The 15,560-nt window shown below is 42.4% G+C and overlaps 1 protein-coding gene across 1 annotated transcript in view; it reads left to right on the top strand.

Moving 5' to 3' along the window:
• tyms (thymidylate synthetase) overlaps positions 1-14,656 on the top strand; it is a 30,158-nt gene extending 15,502 nt beyond the window's left edge. The window contains exons 5-7 of the mRNA XM_059950512.1: positions 3,020-3,195; positions 9,382-9,453; positions 13,840-14,656. Of these exons, the coding sequence (XP_059806495.1) occupies positions 3,020-3,195; positions 9,382-9,453; positions 13,840-13,977 (386 nt within the window). The 3' untranslated portion in view covers positions 13,978-14,656. The remainder of the gene's footprint in view (positions 1-3,019; positions 3,196-9,381; positions 9,454-13,839) is intronic.
• The last annotated feature ends 904 nt before the right edge of the window (positions 14,657-15,560 follow it).

Genomic DNA, 15,560 nt, shown 5'->3' with positions numbered 1-15,560 from the left:
TTGTGGAATTCAGAGGGAATTAGTTTGGTGGATTCAAATTGGCTCGAAGATGGGAAGCAGAGGGTAGTAGCTGAAGGTTATTTCTCAGAATGGAGGCCAGTAACTAGTGGTGTGCCAATGTTAGGATCTTTGTGATTTACATGAATGATTTGGATGCAAATGCACAAGGCTTGATCAGTAAGTTTGCTGATGACATGAGATTTGGAGGTGTGTTTAATAGGTTATCTCAGATTACAGGGAGATCTTGATCAGTTTGATAAGTAGGCCAAGCAGTGGCAAACGGGTTTCACTACAGACAAGTGTGTGGTGATGTATTTCATAAAGTCATGGGATTTATCATATGAACGGTGGGGCACTAGGGATTGTAGTGGAACAGAGGAACTTAGGAGCACAACTGTATAATTCATTGAAAGTGACATTGCAAGTAGACAGTTTTTTAAAAAAACGGACATTTAGCACACTGGTTTTCATTTGTGAGGACACTAACTATAGGAGCTGGGGCATTATGTTGCGGTTGTACACTTGGAGTACTGTGTTCAGATTTGGTCACCTAGTTATAGAAAGTCATGTTGAACTGGAAATGGTACAGAAAAAAAATTAAGAGGTTGTGGCGACCCATTTCCTGGCGCATCCGAACCGACTCACAATTAGATAGCCTACGGGGGTTTGCGAGCACAGAGCTTTGGAGCCTCTGCGCCATGGGGGGCCGGTTGACAGAGGCTTAAAAGTGAGGCTGAAGTTTTCGAATAAAGTTTTTTCCTTCGACTGCAGTTACCGACTCCGTGTCGTAATTTTAGCGCTGCGTGTAGCACACCGCTACAATTGGTGACCCCGACGGTCCAAACGATTTTTGGACCAGAAATGACCGACGCCGCCTCTGTTCATGCGGTTTCGTTGAAACTGCCGGGTTTCTGGACACAGCGCCCGGACCTATGGTTCCAGCAAGCCGAAGCCCAATTCCACGTTCGCCAGATCACCTCAGAAGACACCCGCTACTGCTACGTGGTGAGCTCCCTCGACCAGGACACAGCGGCCTAGGTCGTGGAGTTCGTACAGTCGCCCCCGGCAGACGGCAAGTACACGGAATTCAAAGCTCTGCTCCTCAGGACTTTCGGACTCTCACGGCGTGAGCGGGCTGCCCGTTTACTGCACCTGGATGGCTTGGGCGACAGACCTCCATCGGCTTTAATGAATGAGATGTTGTCTCTGGCCGACGGACACACATGCCTCATGTTTGAGCAGGCATTCCTGGAGCAGCTGCCCGAGGACATACGCCTGCTGCTGTCCGACGCGGATTTCAGTGACCCCTGGAAGGTGGCAGCCCGGGCGGACTTGCTGTGGAACGCCAAAAAGGTGAGCGGGGCATCCATCGCACAGATCTCCCAGCCACGCTCCCGGCAGCAAACCAGTCCAGGCCCGGCCGCAGAGCCCGCCAACCCCCGGCCCAATGAACACTGGTGCTTCTACCACCAGCGGTGGGGCGCAGAAGCCCGCCGTTGTCGCCCACCCTGCAAGTTCCCGGGAAACGCCAGGGCCAGCCGCCGCTGATGGCTACGGCGGCTGGCCATCGGGATAGCCTCCTGTATGTGTGGGATAGAAGGTCGGGACGCCAGTTTTTGGTCGATACTGGGGCTGAGATCAGCGTTTTACCTCCGACGAGTTACGACACCCGCAGCAGGGCACCGGGTCCCCCCCTGAGGGCCGTGTACAGCAGCACCGTAAGGACCTATGGCACCCGTCAGGTGCAGCTACAGTTCGGCTCCAGCCAGTTCACGTGGGACTTCACACTGGCCGCCGTAGCCCAACCGCTTCTGGGTGCGGATTTTTTGCGGGCTCACAGCCTACTGGTCGACCTGCCCAGGAAGAGACTGGTACACGCCGAGACCTTTCAGAAGTTCTCCCTGGGTGCAGCCCAGTTGCCAGCCCCTCACCTCGGCTCCATCACGCTGTCCGACAACGACTTCACCAGGGTCCTGGCGGAGTTCCCATCGGTTCTGGCACCGCAGTTCACAGCGGCCATGCCCAGGCACGGCGTACAGCACCACATCCCGACCCAGGGACCCTGAGTTGTAGGGAGAGTTTGGCCAGGCTAGGTACTTATTGCTTGCAATGGGGGAGAATAAAGGATGACTTCATAGAAATGTTTAAAATTATGACTGGCATAGAAATGGAGGGGCAGGGCTTAAGAAGTATATGGCTGAACACAGGAAATTGAGACTAGCTGGGTGGTCATTGTTGGTAGTTTGAACTTGTTGGGCTGAAGGGCCTGTACCTTCTATATTGCTTTATGACTCACCACTTCCTTTCTTGCCATCACTTTTTCATGGTCACTCCTGAAGAACGAGCACTCTGGTTAGTTTGCCCAAGGATACCATCAGCAACAGACAATCTTTTCAGTGAGGAAAACATTGGGGAACCAGTTAAGGCTCATTGGTAAAAAGAAATAGTAAAATATGATGTCTCTCTTAGTTTTAATTTAATCGGAGGCTTTTCCATGTTTCTCAGGGAGGTGGCAAAATGCAAATAAAATTTGATCAGTTAAGAATTTTAAAATAATGGAATAACTAAAAACCTGCTTTTAACTATTTAAATGAAATGGCAACTTGTAACTTTCACAACAGTGGATGCTAGCTTGGATGTACGTAAGGGACCTTTGAGCAACTGCAGAATTTAAAGAGATACTGGCAAATACTCAAAGAAACATTCGCAAATGTTCATAGATCTATGGGACCCCTGGAGAGCCCATAGAAATGTAGTTCTGCTTACTAGCTGTCTTTTGTGCTTAACCAGCTTCTCTGGAGCTGCCAAATGCAATGAAGGTCGAGGTGAGGTGGTGCAGTATTGAAACATGGCATCTAACTAGTGTAAATGAGCTTCATTGGAAATGAGCACTGAAAATAAGACTCTAATATGAATTTAATGGAATATATACTTTAGTTTTAAACCAATTTATACATCTCAGATGAGTTTTTAAAGTAAATTTTGCATATCTCCTAATGGTTGACTTTTCTTAATGCAGACCTTCCAGAAATGGCGCTACCTCCTTGCCATGCTCTTTGCCAGTTCTATGTGGCCAATGGAGAGCTGTCCAGTCAGCTGTATCAGAGATCAGGGGATATGGGTCTTGGTGTTCCATTCAATATTGCCAGCTATGCATTACTTACATGTATGATTGCGCACATCACTGGATTAAAGGTACTTGAAAATCATATCTTCAACACTAAATATCTTTGTGCTGAATATTGCCTTTGAAGTGCCATCAGTTGCATAGACAGACGTGTATCAAGGTGCTTTAAACAGCAAGTAAGATATATGATCACTGATTATGTTATGCCCAACAGAATTTCTTTTTGATTTTAAGCAAGCGGATGATGGAGCACTCCAAATGATTACCTGCTTTATCCATTCCTTTTGACTTTTATCAAAGTGATACTTGGTGGCGGTGGGTCTTTGAGTAAAAACGATGATGGTAACAAAGTTGAAATTTTTTTCCTGTGGTGTCATAATGGGCATGCCCTATCATGGTTGGGTTTGGCTTTAAGTGCCATCTAGACCATTATTAGTGCAAGTTTTTGAACATGTCAAATCAGTGGCAGCTGTGATCAGGGAACTCTTCACTATTAATCCTGCAAGAGAAAATTCTGTTCTAATAATGAAGGATTTGATTTAATAACACAACTCTTTAAAAAGCATAAAAGGATTTTGTACAGTCAACATGAGATTATTAAATAGAAATTGTACAACTAATCTGTCAACTCTGAGGAATTTTGTGACTAGAAAAGGTGGAACTATGGATACGGTGTACGTGGGTTTCTGGAAGGTTGACAGTAAGATGCCACACAGGAGGTTGTTTAAGAAGGGTACAGTGCATTGATTTGGAAGCACGGTACTGATATGGAGTGAGAAATGGTAATTGGACAGAAGCAATGGATCAGAATAAATAGATTGTCAAGCTATGATTGGTGGGATGTGGCAGGAAAAGGTATTTGAGTTCCAGCTATTCACAATCTGAGAAGAGGAAATGTCGTATTTCCAAGTTTGCTGATGTTACTAACCTTAGTAATTATGAGTACAGAGAAGGATGTAAAGAAACTTACAGGGTTGCGGACAAGCTGAGTGAGTAGACGAGGGGATGTACAAAGCAGAATGGGAGCTGGAGGAAAATGAGATCTCCACTTTTGTGCACATAACAAGGAAAGTCAGAAACAGCATAAAAGCAAAAGAGAGGGCATATAATATGGCAAAGAATTAGTGGGAAGTTAGAGCATCAGGGAGCTCTTAAAAACTAATAGAGGGCAACTAAGAATGCTGTAAAGAAATAAAAGATGAAATGTGAGGGTAAGTTAGCCTAAGATTTCTAAGAAGATGCCAGAAGTTTTTTTTTTCAGATATATAAAGAGTAAAAGAGAGAAGAGAGTGGATTTGGGATCATTGGAAAATGATGCTAGAGAGGTACTAATGAGGGAACAAAGAAATGGTGGACGAACTTAAGTATTTTGCATCAGTCTTCACTGTGGAAGACGCGAGCAGTATGCTGGAAGTTCAAGAGCATCAGGGGGCAGAAGTGCGTGAAGTTGCCATGGGAGAAAGTGCTTGGGAAGCTGAAAGGTCTGTAGGTAGCTATGTCACCTGGACCAGATGGGTTACATCTCTAGGTTCTGAAAGAGGTAGCTGAAGAGATTGTGGAGGCATTAAGATTGACCTTTCAATTCTGGAATGGTTCAGGAGGACTGGAAAATTGCAAATGTCTGACCATGTCACTCTGCTCTTTAAGAAGAGAGGGAGGCAGAAGAAAGGAAATTATAGGCCAGTTAGTCTGACCATGGTTGGGAAGATGTTGGAGTCGATTGTTAAAGATGTGGTTTCAGGGTATTTGGAGATGTATGATAAAATAGGCCAAAGTCAGCAGTTTTTTTTAAAGGGGAAATCTTGCCTGACAAATCTGTTGGAATCCTTTTTAGGAAATAATGAGTAGGATAGACAACAGAGATGTTGTTTATTTGGATTTTCAGAAGGCCTTTGACAAGGTGACACACATGAGGCTGCCTAATAAGAGCCTAAGGTTTTGCAGGGGTTAATAGCAAGCATAGAAAATTGGCTGATAGGTAAAAGGAAAAGTGTTGGAATAAAGCTGGCCTATTCTGGATGGATGTCAGTGACTAGTGGTGTCCCATAGGTGTCAGCATTGGGACCACTTTTCATGTTAAAGGCCAATGATTTGGATGATGGATTTGATGACTTTGTGGCCAAGTTAGCAGATGGTACAAAGCTAGGAGGGGCAGATAGGAAGTTGAAGAAGCAGGGAATCTGCAGAAAGACTCAGACAGATTGTCAGAATGGACAAAGAAGTGGTAGGTGTAACATAATGTCAGAAAGTGCATGATGATGCACTTTGGTAGAAGGAATAAAGGTGTAGACTATTTTCTAAATGGGGAGAAAATTCAAAAATCTCAGGTGCAAAAGGACTTGTGTGTCCTTGTGCAGGATTCCCTAAAGGTTAATTTGCAGGTTGAGTCGGTGGTGAGGAAGGCGAATTGAACGTTAACATTAACTTCAAGAGGACTCGAGTTTGCTGAGGCCTTTGTAACAACTTTCAGTCAAAAGTGGCGAGTAGATGATCTAGCTTGGCCTCCTCCAGAAGTGCTCAGCATCCCAGAAGGCAGTATGCAGCCAATCTGATTCACTCCACGTGATATCAAGAAATGGCTGAAAGCCATATATTGCGATGGCTATGGGGCCCAAACAAAAACCCGGCAACAGTCCTGAAGACTTGGGCTCCAGAATGTGCCGCGCCACTAGCCAATCTGTTCCAGTACAGGTACCACACCGGCATCTACCCGGCAATGTGGAAAATTGTTCAGATATGTCCTGTACGCAAGAAACAGGACAAGTCCAACCCAGCCAATTACTACCCTGTCAGCCTACTCTGAATCATCAGTAAAGTAATGGAAGAGATTATCAACAGTGCTATCTTGCAGCACCTACTCAGCAATAACTTGCTTATGGATGCCCAGTTTGGGTTTGTTATGAGTGATGGACAGACCTGATGGATAATGGGGTGCAGAGTTAACCATTCCCAACCCCTCTTCTGAGAACTACGAACTATTGCTGTTGCTATGCTGCTCATGAGAAAGAGATAAAGCCCAGGCAAGAACATTTGCTACAGATAAGAGGGGGAGAGAGACTGTTGACTTACTGTATTATGACTCTTCCTGGATTATTTATCTTCCACTACAAGGGCTATACTTTGCTCGTTAACATTCCTCAGGAGATAGCAGGAGTGGCCTGATTTGATGGACATGGTCATTCAGAGTTGATGGATAGCTGAGACCCCGTGAGAGGGGATAAAAGACAGTTCTGGAGAGACACCCATCAGACACAGCAGTGGACACTGACTGAGTGTTGGAACCCACAGAAAGGTGGGGGCTTCAGAGACCAAACCAAAAGATCGGTCAGTAAAACTCAGTGTTACAGCAGGGCCTGTGGGGACTTGTGTGTGTGTCCAGAGTGCCAGAGTGACGAGTCCACCACAGAAGAACGGTCTAGCTGAAGAAGAGGGGTCATAACTGAATGGCCACAATGACACGACGGATTAAGAAAGCCAAAAAAAGTTTGCCCGCTGCAGCTGTTGCTGTTACATCTCGCTTGCTCTCTCTCCCCAACGATTTCAACACAACAACCATAACCACCTCAACATTTATGAACTGAACTCTATACTTTCCTATGACAATTCATTTATCCCTAGACATTGATAGAGCTTGTTTATTATTGCTTATTATTATTCCTACACTTTTAGGTTTATTACTGCTAATTTGTTTTATATGTATATTTGCATTTTTGATACTGTATTGTGTAGTTTACTAATAAACACCTTTAGTTTGGTACCACCAGTCTCCAACGGATTCTTCTTTTTCTGCTGGTCAGACACCCAGTTAAGGGGTATGTAACAGGTTCCATCAAGGCCACTCAGCTCCTGACCTCATTACCTCCTTGGTCCAAACAAGGATCAAAGAGCTAAATATCAGAGGTGAGGTGAGATTACTAGCCCTCAACATCAAGGCAACATTTGACTTGAGTATGGCATCAAGGTGTCATAGCTAAAATGGAGTCAATGGGAATTAGGGGGAAACCCCTCTGCTGATTGGAATCATACCTGACACAAAGAAAGATGGTTGTGGTGGTTTGGCGGTCAAGCATCTCATCCTCAGGACATCACTGTAGGAGTTCCTCAGGGAAGTGTCCTAAGATCAACCATTTTCAGCTGCTTCCTCAATGACCTTCCTTCTGGCATAATGTCAGAAGTGAGGATGTTTGCAGATGATTACACAATGCTCTGCACAATTCGTGACTCCTTAGATAGTGAAGCAGTTCAAACCTAATTGCAGCAGGACCTGGACAATATCCAGGCTTAGACTGATAAGTGGCAAGCAACATTCGAGTCCCACAAGTGCCAGGCAATGACCATCTCCAACAAGAGAGGTTCTAACCATCATTCTCTGATATTCAGTAGCATCACAATCACTGAATCCCCTACTATCAAATCTTAGAGGTTACTATTGACAGGAAACTGAACTAGTCTAGCCATATAAACAGCATGGCTACCAGAGCAGGTCAAAAGGCTAGGAATCTTGCAGTGTGTAACTCACCTCCAGCCTCCCCAAAGCCTGTCCACCATCTATGAGCCTCAGGTCAAGAGTGTAATGGAATACTCACCACTTGCCTGGATGAGTGTAGCTCTATCAACACTCAAGAAGCTTGACACCATCCAGTGCAAGGCAGCCCATTTGATTGGTACCCCTTCCACAAGCATCCAATCATTGATGAACAGTTGCAGCAGTGTGTACTATCTACAAGATGCACTGCAACTTCCTAAGGCAACACCTTACAGACCCATGACCACTACCATCTAGAAGGTCGAGAACAGATACCCGTGAACACCACCACTTGGAATTCCCCCTCCAAGTCACCCACCATCCTGACTTGGAAACACATTGCCATTCCATCTTTATCACTGAGTCAGAATCATGGAATTCCCTCCCTAACAGCACTGTCGGTGTACCTACACATCAGGGACTGCAGTGGTTCAAGAAGGCAACTTATCACCACCTTCTCAAGGGCAACTAGGGATGGGTAATAAATGCTGGCTTAGTTGGTGATGCCCACATCCTGTAAATGAATAATAAAAAATATATATAGAAGTAAGGCTGCATAAGGCATTGTTGAAGTCTCACTTGGAGAATTGTGAGCAGTTTTGTGCTCCTTATCGAAGAAAAAATGCTGGCATTGGAAAGGGTCGACAGGAGGTTCATGAGAATGATTCCGGGAATGAAAGGGTTAATGTATGAGAAGCATTTGATGGCTCTGGGCTGTACTGTGTTTAGAAGAATGATGGGAGATCTTATCAAAATCTATCAAATATTGGAAGTCCAAGATAGAGTGGATAGAGAGGATGTTTCCTATACTGGGTGAGTCTCGGGCCAGAGGGCATAGCCTCAGAATAGAGGGATGTTCATATAGAACAGATGAGAAGAAATTTCTATAGCCAGCAGGTGGTGAATCAATGGAATTAATTGTCAGGGATGGCTGTGGAGGCCAAGTCGTTGAGAATATTTAAAGTAGAGGTTGATTGCTTCTTGGGTTAGTCAGGATGTCAAAGGCTATGGGGAGAAGGCAGGAGAATGGTTGTGAGGGATATCAGCCATGCAGGAATGGTGCAGCAGACTTGATGGGCCTATTAGCCTAATTCTGCTCCTATGTCTTGTGGTCTTAGAACAAACAGTGTGTTTGTAAAATGGTGAGTGAGTCGGTAATGTTGATGTTAAAAGGATTGAGGTGTACTGGTACACAAGTTAGTGAGCAGCAATGTGCAGGTACAGCAAGTGATGGAAGGCAATTGTTAACTTTTATCTACAGGTTTAGCTACCAGAATAAGGAAGTATCATTGCAGTTCTCTCAGATTTTGACTCCACAAATGCAGTATGGTGTATAGTTTTGGTGTCTAACTGAAGTGGTGTACTTGTCATGGAGGGAGTGGAGTGGGATTTAATAGATTGGTTTCAAGAATGTGGATTGAGTGAGTAAACTGATAAAGGTTATTCAGAATTCACAGAAGGTGAGCAGATGTCACTGAAATTTACAACGTTTTTACAGGGTGTGGCAGTCTAGATTGAGGGAGGATACTCCCCTTGACTGGGGGGTCTAGGATCTTATTTCTTATGTTTGTTTCTCACCTTGCTCATTTTCTGACAACTGAGGAAAGGATGAAGTAAAAGTTTTAGTTGTTTTTTGATCTCAATTTCCCATTGTATTTATCAAACACTAGATAATTTGCAGTGACAAATGCTGGATGTTCTCTTAATAATATTTTTGTTATCTCTTCAGCCTGGTGATTTTGTACATACATTAGGTGATGCTCATGTTTACAAGAACCACATTGAGGCATTAAAGATTCAGGTAAATGTTGAATTTTTCAACCACAAAGTAAATGTATTTTTGTTAACTGTGATAAGAGTGCATTTGGAGATGAGGAAATGTTTTATCTGTTACACGCAAAGGTATATGTTTGTACAAAATGTGATAGAAAGTAATATGGATTTTTGCATCCATTTTCACATGCAATCTATTATTCCAGCAATTGCAAATGTTTTATCAACAGACTGGATTGTGTAGATCTAGCATTAAAAATTTAAAAGTTGCAAATATTTAACCTCTAACTTGGTTCCCCGGAGCTTTAGAATCTTGTAAGTAATTGTTCTCTTGCAGTCAGTGTATTTCTGATTAACAAAATAAAAGGAAACTGTTTACTTTCCAGGCAGATAAGATGTACTGTTTCAGTTCACTATTCCAAGACAAGAATTCAACCAAATACAAAATATTCTGAGCTCGTGCAATCTTGTAATTATGAATTCAACCAAAAGCAGGTTTATTGAAAAAATAAGCATTTTTAATAATACTGCCCTCTTAACAGTAGCCAGGTTGTGGGGTATAAATTACAATAGGAGATTAAAAAGACCATGTAAAAAGGGCAATGTTATGAAGCCATGGGGGATTTCAGATTGCAGGTAAATTGGGAAAATCAGGTTGGTGCTGGATTCTAAGAGAAGGGATTTGTAGAGTTCTTGTGAGATGACTTTTTCCAGCAGCTTGTGGTCAAGCACAATATGAAAAAGGCAATTTTGGATTGGGTGTTGTGTAATGAACCAGATTTGATTAGGGAGTGTAATGTAAATGAATCCTTGGAAGGCAGTGATCATTTGAAAGAATTCATCTTTCAGTTTGAGATGGAGAAGCTAAAATCGGACATATCAGTATAACTGTTGACTAAAGGCAACTCCAGAGGCACGAATGAGGTGCTGCCCAAAGTTGATTGGCGGGGGACACTAGCAGCAGGAATGACAATCGAGCAGCAATGGCTGGAGTTTCTGGGAGTTGCAGGATTGGTTTATCCCAAAGAAGAAGTCTAAAGTGTGAATGAGATAATCATTGCTGACAAAGGAAGTCAAGGACAGCATAAAAGCAAAAGAGATGGCATACAATATAACATGAGTTACCAGGAAGCTTTTATTTAAAAAAAAATCAACAAATTAACTAAAAAAGCAATGAGAGAAATTATTAAATATGAAGGTAAGCTAGACAATCATATAAGAGGATATCAGAAGTTTTTTTTGGATATGTTAAGAGTGGAGATCAGACCACTGGAAAATGATACTGAAGAGGTAATAATGGGGAACAAAGAAATGGCAGGTGAACTGAATAAATAATTTGTGCCATCTTCCACTGTGAAAGACACTAGCAGCATACTAGAAATTTGTGAGTGTCGGGACAGAAGTGAGTGCAGTCATTATAACTAAGGAGAAGGCTGCTTGGAAAACCGAAAGGTCTGAAGGTCGGTAAGTCACCTGGACCAGATAAACTACGTCCCGGGTTCTAAAAGAGTCCTGGGTTCTAAAGAGTTTGTGGAGGCATTGGTAGTTACTTTTTAAGAGTCACTAGATTCTCGAAAGCTTCCAGACAACTGAAAAGTCACAAAGGTCACTCCACATTTTAAGAAGGGAATGAGGAAAAGGGTCAGTTATAGAACAGTTAGCCTGAATTTAGTGGTTAGCAATACGTTGCAGTCTTTTTATTAAGGATGAGGCTATGGGATACTCGGAGGCACATGATAAAATAGGTCAAAGACAGCATAGTTTCCTGGGAAGGGGAGAATCTTGTCTGACAAACTGTTGGAATTCTTTGAAGAAATAACAAGCAGGATAGACAAAGGAGAGTTGGTGGATGTTGTTTACTTGGGTTTTCAAAAGGCCTTTAACAAGGTGTGATACATGAGGCTGTAAAACAAGGTAAGAACCCATAGTATTAGAGGAAAGATACTAACATGGATGGAAGATTGAATGGCAGCAGGTGAAATGTGGAAATAAAGGAGGCCTTTTCTAGTTTGCCAGTGACTAGTGGTATCCACAGAGGGCAGTGTTGTGTCTGTAACTTTTAATGTTATATGTTAATGATCTGGATGATAGATTGATGGCTTGGTGGCCAGGTTTGCAGATGCTTCAAAGATTGGTTTGAAGAACAGATAGTATTGAGGAAGGTAGGGAGTCAGCGGAAGGACTTGGACAGCTTAAGAGGATGGGCAACAAAATGGCAGATCGTATATAGTGTTGGGAGGTATATGGTCATGAACTTTGGTGAAGGAATAAAGGCTTAGACGATTCTCTTATTTGGTGCAAATTCAGAATCAGGGGTGCAAAAGGACTTGATAATCCTGAACAGGATTCCCTAAAAGTAACTTGCAGGTTGAGTTGGCAGTAAGGAAATGCAAAGTTAGCATTTATTTTGAGAGGACTAGAATATAAAAACAAAAATGTGATACTAGGCTTTATAAGGTGTTGATCAGATTACATTTGGAGTATTGTGAGTAGTTTTTGTTCCTTGTCTAAGAAAGTATGTGCTGGCATTGGAGAGAGGACTTACAAGTATGATCCTGGGAATGAAGGGGTTAACATATAGGAACATTTGATGGCTCTCGGCCTGTACTTGCTGGAGTTTAGAAGACTGAGAGGGGTCTTATTGAAACCTACCAACTATTGAAAGGCCTAGGTAAAGTGGACATGGAGAGGATGTTTCCAATTGTGGGAGAACCTAAGGCCAGAGAGCACAGCCTCAAAATAGAAAAATGTCCGTTTAGAACAGATAAGGAGGAATTTCTTTATCCAGACAGTGGACAGTCTGTGGAATTCATTGCCACAGAGGGCTACGGAGGTCAGGCTATTGGGTATACTTAATGTGGGGCGGGGGGGGTGGGGGGTTGATAAATTATTGATGTTTAATGTGCAATGTTTAAAAAAAGCCAGGAGATGATGTTGGAGTCCATTATTAAGGATGAGGTTTATGGGCAGGTGATAAAATGGGCTAAAGTCAGCATGGTTTCCTTGAAAGGAAATCTTGCTTGACAAATCTGCTATTTTTTGAGGAAATACCAAGCAGGATAGACAAAGGAGAGTCAGTGGATGTAATTCACTTCAATTTTCAAAAGGTCTTTGACAAGATGTTGCACTTGAGGCTGCTTAACAAGGGCCTTTGGTATTACAGGAAAGATACTAGCACGGATAGAAGATTGGCTGAATGCTAGGAGGCAAAGAGTGGGAATAAAGGGGGACTATTCTGGTTGGTTGGCTGCAAGTGACTAGTGGTGCTCCACAGCGGTCTGTGTTGGAACCATTTCTTTCCACATTTATGTCAATGATGGATTTGATGGCTTTGTGGCCATATTTGCAGATGTTACAAAGATAGGTGTAGGAGCATGTAGTGTTCAGAAAGCAAGGAGTCTAGAAAGACTTGGATTGAGAGAATGGGCAAAGAAGCAATAGATGTAATATAGTGTAGGGAGGTGTATGGACATGAACTTTGGTAGAAGGAAAGGGACTTGCGAGCCATTGTGCAGGGTTCCATGAAGGTTAACTTGCAGGTTGTCAGTGGGAAGGAAGGCAAACACAATGTTAGCATTTATGTCAAGAGGACTAGAATATAAGAACAAGAATGTGATGCTGAGACTTTATAAGGCATTGGTCAGACTGCACTTGTGAGCAGTTTTGGGCTCTTTATCCACGAAAAGCTGTGCTAGTATTAGAGAAGGTCCAGAACAGGTTCAATAGAATAATTCTGCGGATGAAAGGATTAACATATTGAGTGTTTGATGGCTCTGAGTCTGTACTCGCTGGAGTTTAGAAAAATGAGGGGGAGTTCTCATTGAAGCCTATTGAATATTAAAAGGCCTAGATAGGGTGGATGTGGAGAGGATGTTTCATATAGTAGGGGAGTCTAGGACCAGAGGCCACAGCCTCAAAATAGGTGGACTTCCATTTAGACCAGAGATGAGGTGGAATTTCTTTAGCCAGAAGATAGTGAATCTGGAATTCATTGCCATGGATGGCTGTGGAGGCCAAAGCATTGAGCATATTTAAAAGAGGTTGATAGGTTTTTGATTAGTCGGGGCATCAGAACTGGAGAATGACGGAAGCAAAGTTATTAATATTACTTCTGTTTTTCCCAGTTCTGGTGAAGGTTTGAAATATTGACACCATTTCACTTTACGTGGAGAAGCCTGACCATTCAGTACTTCCAGAATTCCTTTTGATAATGACATTCATATGAAATACAGAAGCCAGCATTAACCTTATTTGAATGTGTGCAAAACTAATTTCTTCCCCAATTACTTTTTAAAATGCTACCTTATTTTTTACAATAGGATTTGGTTGAGGATGCCAAGTATGTAGTATGAATAGCTCAGAGATATTGCAAGTATATTACAAAATACTGATACATTTGTTTATTTTGCTACAGCTTTCACGTGAACCCAGACCTTTCCCAAAACTGAAGATATTACGCAAGGTGGAAAATATTGATGACTTCCATGCAGAAGATTTTAAATTAGAGGATTACAACCCACATCCTGCTATCAAAATGGAGATGTCTTTGTAATACAAAAGATCATTGGTGATGGAGGACAGTGGGGAAGAGAACATTATACTGTTAGTTCTTACTAATAAATTATAATAAAAGTTTAGCTTGTTCCTTTGATCTTGTGAGGAGAGCTGCAAGTCTGTAGAATAATGGCATTTGGCCTGTTCTGCTTTTGCCAATTCCATTCCTTTCATTGCTTAACAGGTCCCACATACCCTTCTCCACACGTCTAATCTGCTAATGGAAAATTCACTTGCTTCAACTAATACATTTCTCATTCTAATCATGAAAGTTTATTTTCGGTGTTTTTTTTTTGCTAGTCTTTTAAATATATCAATCTTGATTTGTAGCATTGCAAACAGTTTCTCTTCATTTGCTCTTGCATTACTCTGAATCTTCGTTTCTTCATATGTCTGCTTTTTGAGCAACTCCAGCTTTTCCCTATAAGGCAAAGCATTTCAAACTGGATTAATAGTGTCTGAATCCTTTAAGTGGTCACATTCTTCCAAAAAGCTGAGTAGAAATAGTGTTTAAGGACTGGTTGTGAACTAGTGTGTGCAGTACAAAAAGTTCAATAAACTTGTATGAACCTCTTCAAATATTTGTATTTTAAAATCATATATACACCTAGGTTTTTTTCATTACTCTTTTGGAACTGTATATTCTATCCTTAGAAACCTTAATACAAATGTTTGTACATAAAAATCCATTTGCTGTGTATGCCTATCATTTTTCTGTTTTCCGATACAGGTGTCCCCCGATTTTTAAATGTTCACTTTCCAACACCTCGTTGTTACGAAAGACCTACATTAGTTACCTGTTTTCGCTAACAGAAGGTGTTTTCACTGTTAACAAAAAAGGCAGTGCGTGCCCTGAGCAGCCAAGCTCCCCCACCCCCCGCACTGCATTTAGCCACCATTGCTTAAACACGTGCCTGTGAGCATCTGTGCTTTATCTCGATTTACTTTGTGCATCCATTAGCAAGATGAGTTCTAAGGTACCTGTATCAGAAAAGTGTAAAAGAGCTTGTATAGGTGTTACACTTGGCGTAAAACTAGACATAATTAAGCATTTCGATCGTGGTGAATGAAGTAAGTGTAGCGGTGTGCTACACGCAGCGCTAAAATTACGACACGGAGTCGGTAACTGCAGTCGAAGGAAAAAACTTTATTCGAAATCTTCAGCCTCACTTTTAAGCCTCCCTCAACCTGCCCCCCATGGCGCAGAGGCTCCAAAGCTCTGCTCGCAAACCCCCGTAGGCTATCTAATTGTGAGTCGGTTCAGATGTGCCAGGAAAAGGGTCGCCACATAAGGACATAGTCTGTGTGTTGAACTTGCCTATGTCCATCATTTGCACTATTTATATGCAGAGAGGAAGAATCTTGAAAGCTGCCAATGTTACTGTTGGTTCTGCTTGTAGCAAAGTGGTTTCTCTTAGTCGGCATCCAATTATTACTTGAGTGGATTGATGGGTGTACAAAGCGTGGTGTTCCATTCAGTTATCTTATACTTAAGGAGAAATCAGTCAGTCTTCCTAATAAGCTGAAACAAAAAGCACTGGACGATGGTGATGAAAGTGTTGTGAAAGTGGAATTTAAAGG

Source organism: Hypanus sabinus, chromosome 1 (assembly GCF_030144855.1).
Source record: "Hypanus sabinus isolate sHypSab1 chromosome 1, sHypSab1.hap1, whole genome shotgun sequence".
Classification (NCBI taxonomy): Eukaryota; Metazoa; Chordata; class Chondrichthyes; order Myliobatiformes; family Dasyatidae; genus Hypanus; species Hypanus sabinus.
This window is presented reverse-complemented; position numbering and strand designations above follow the sequence as displayed.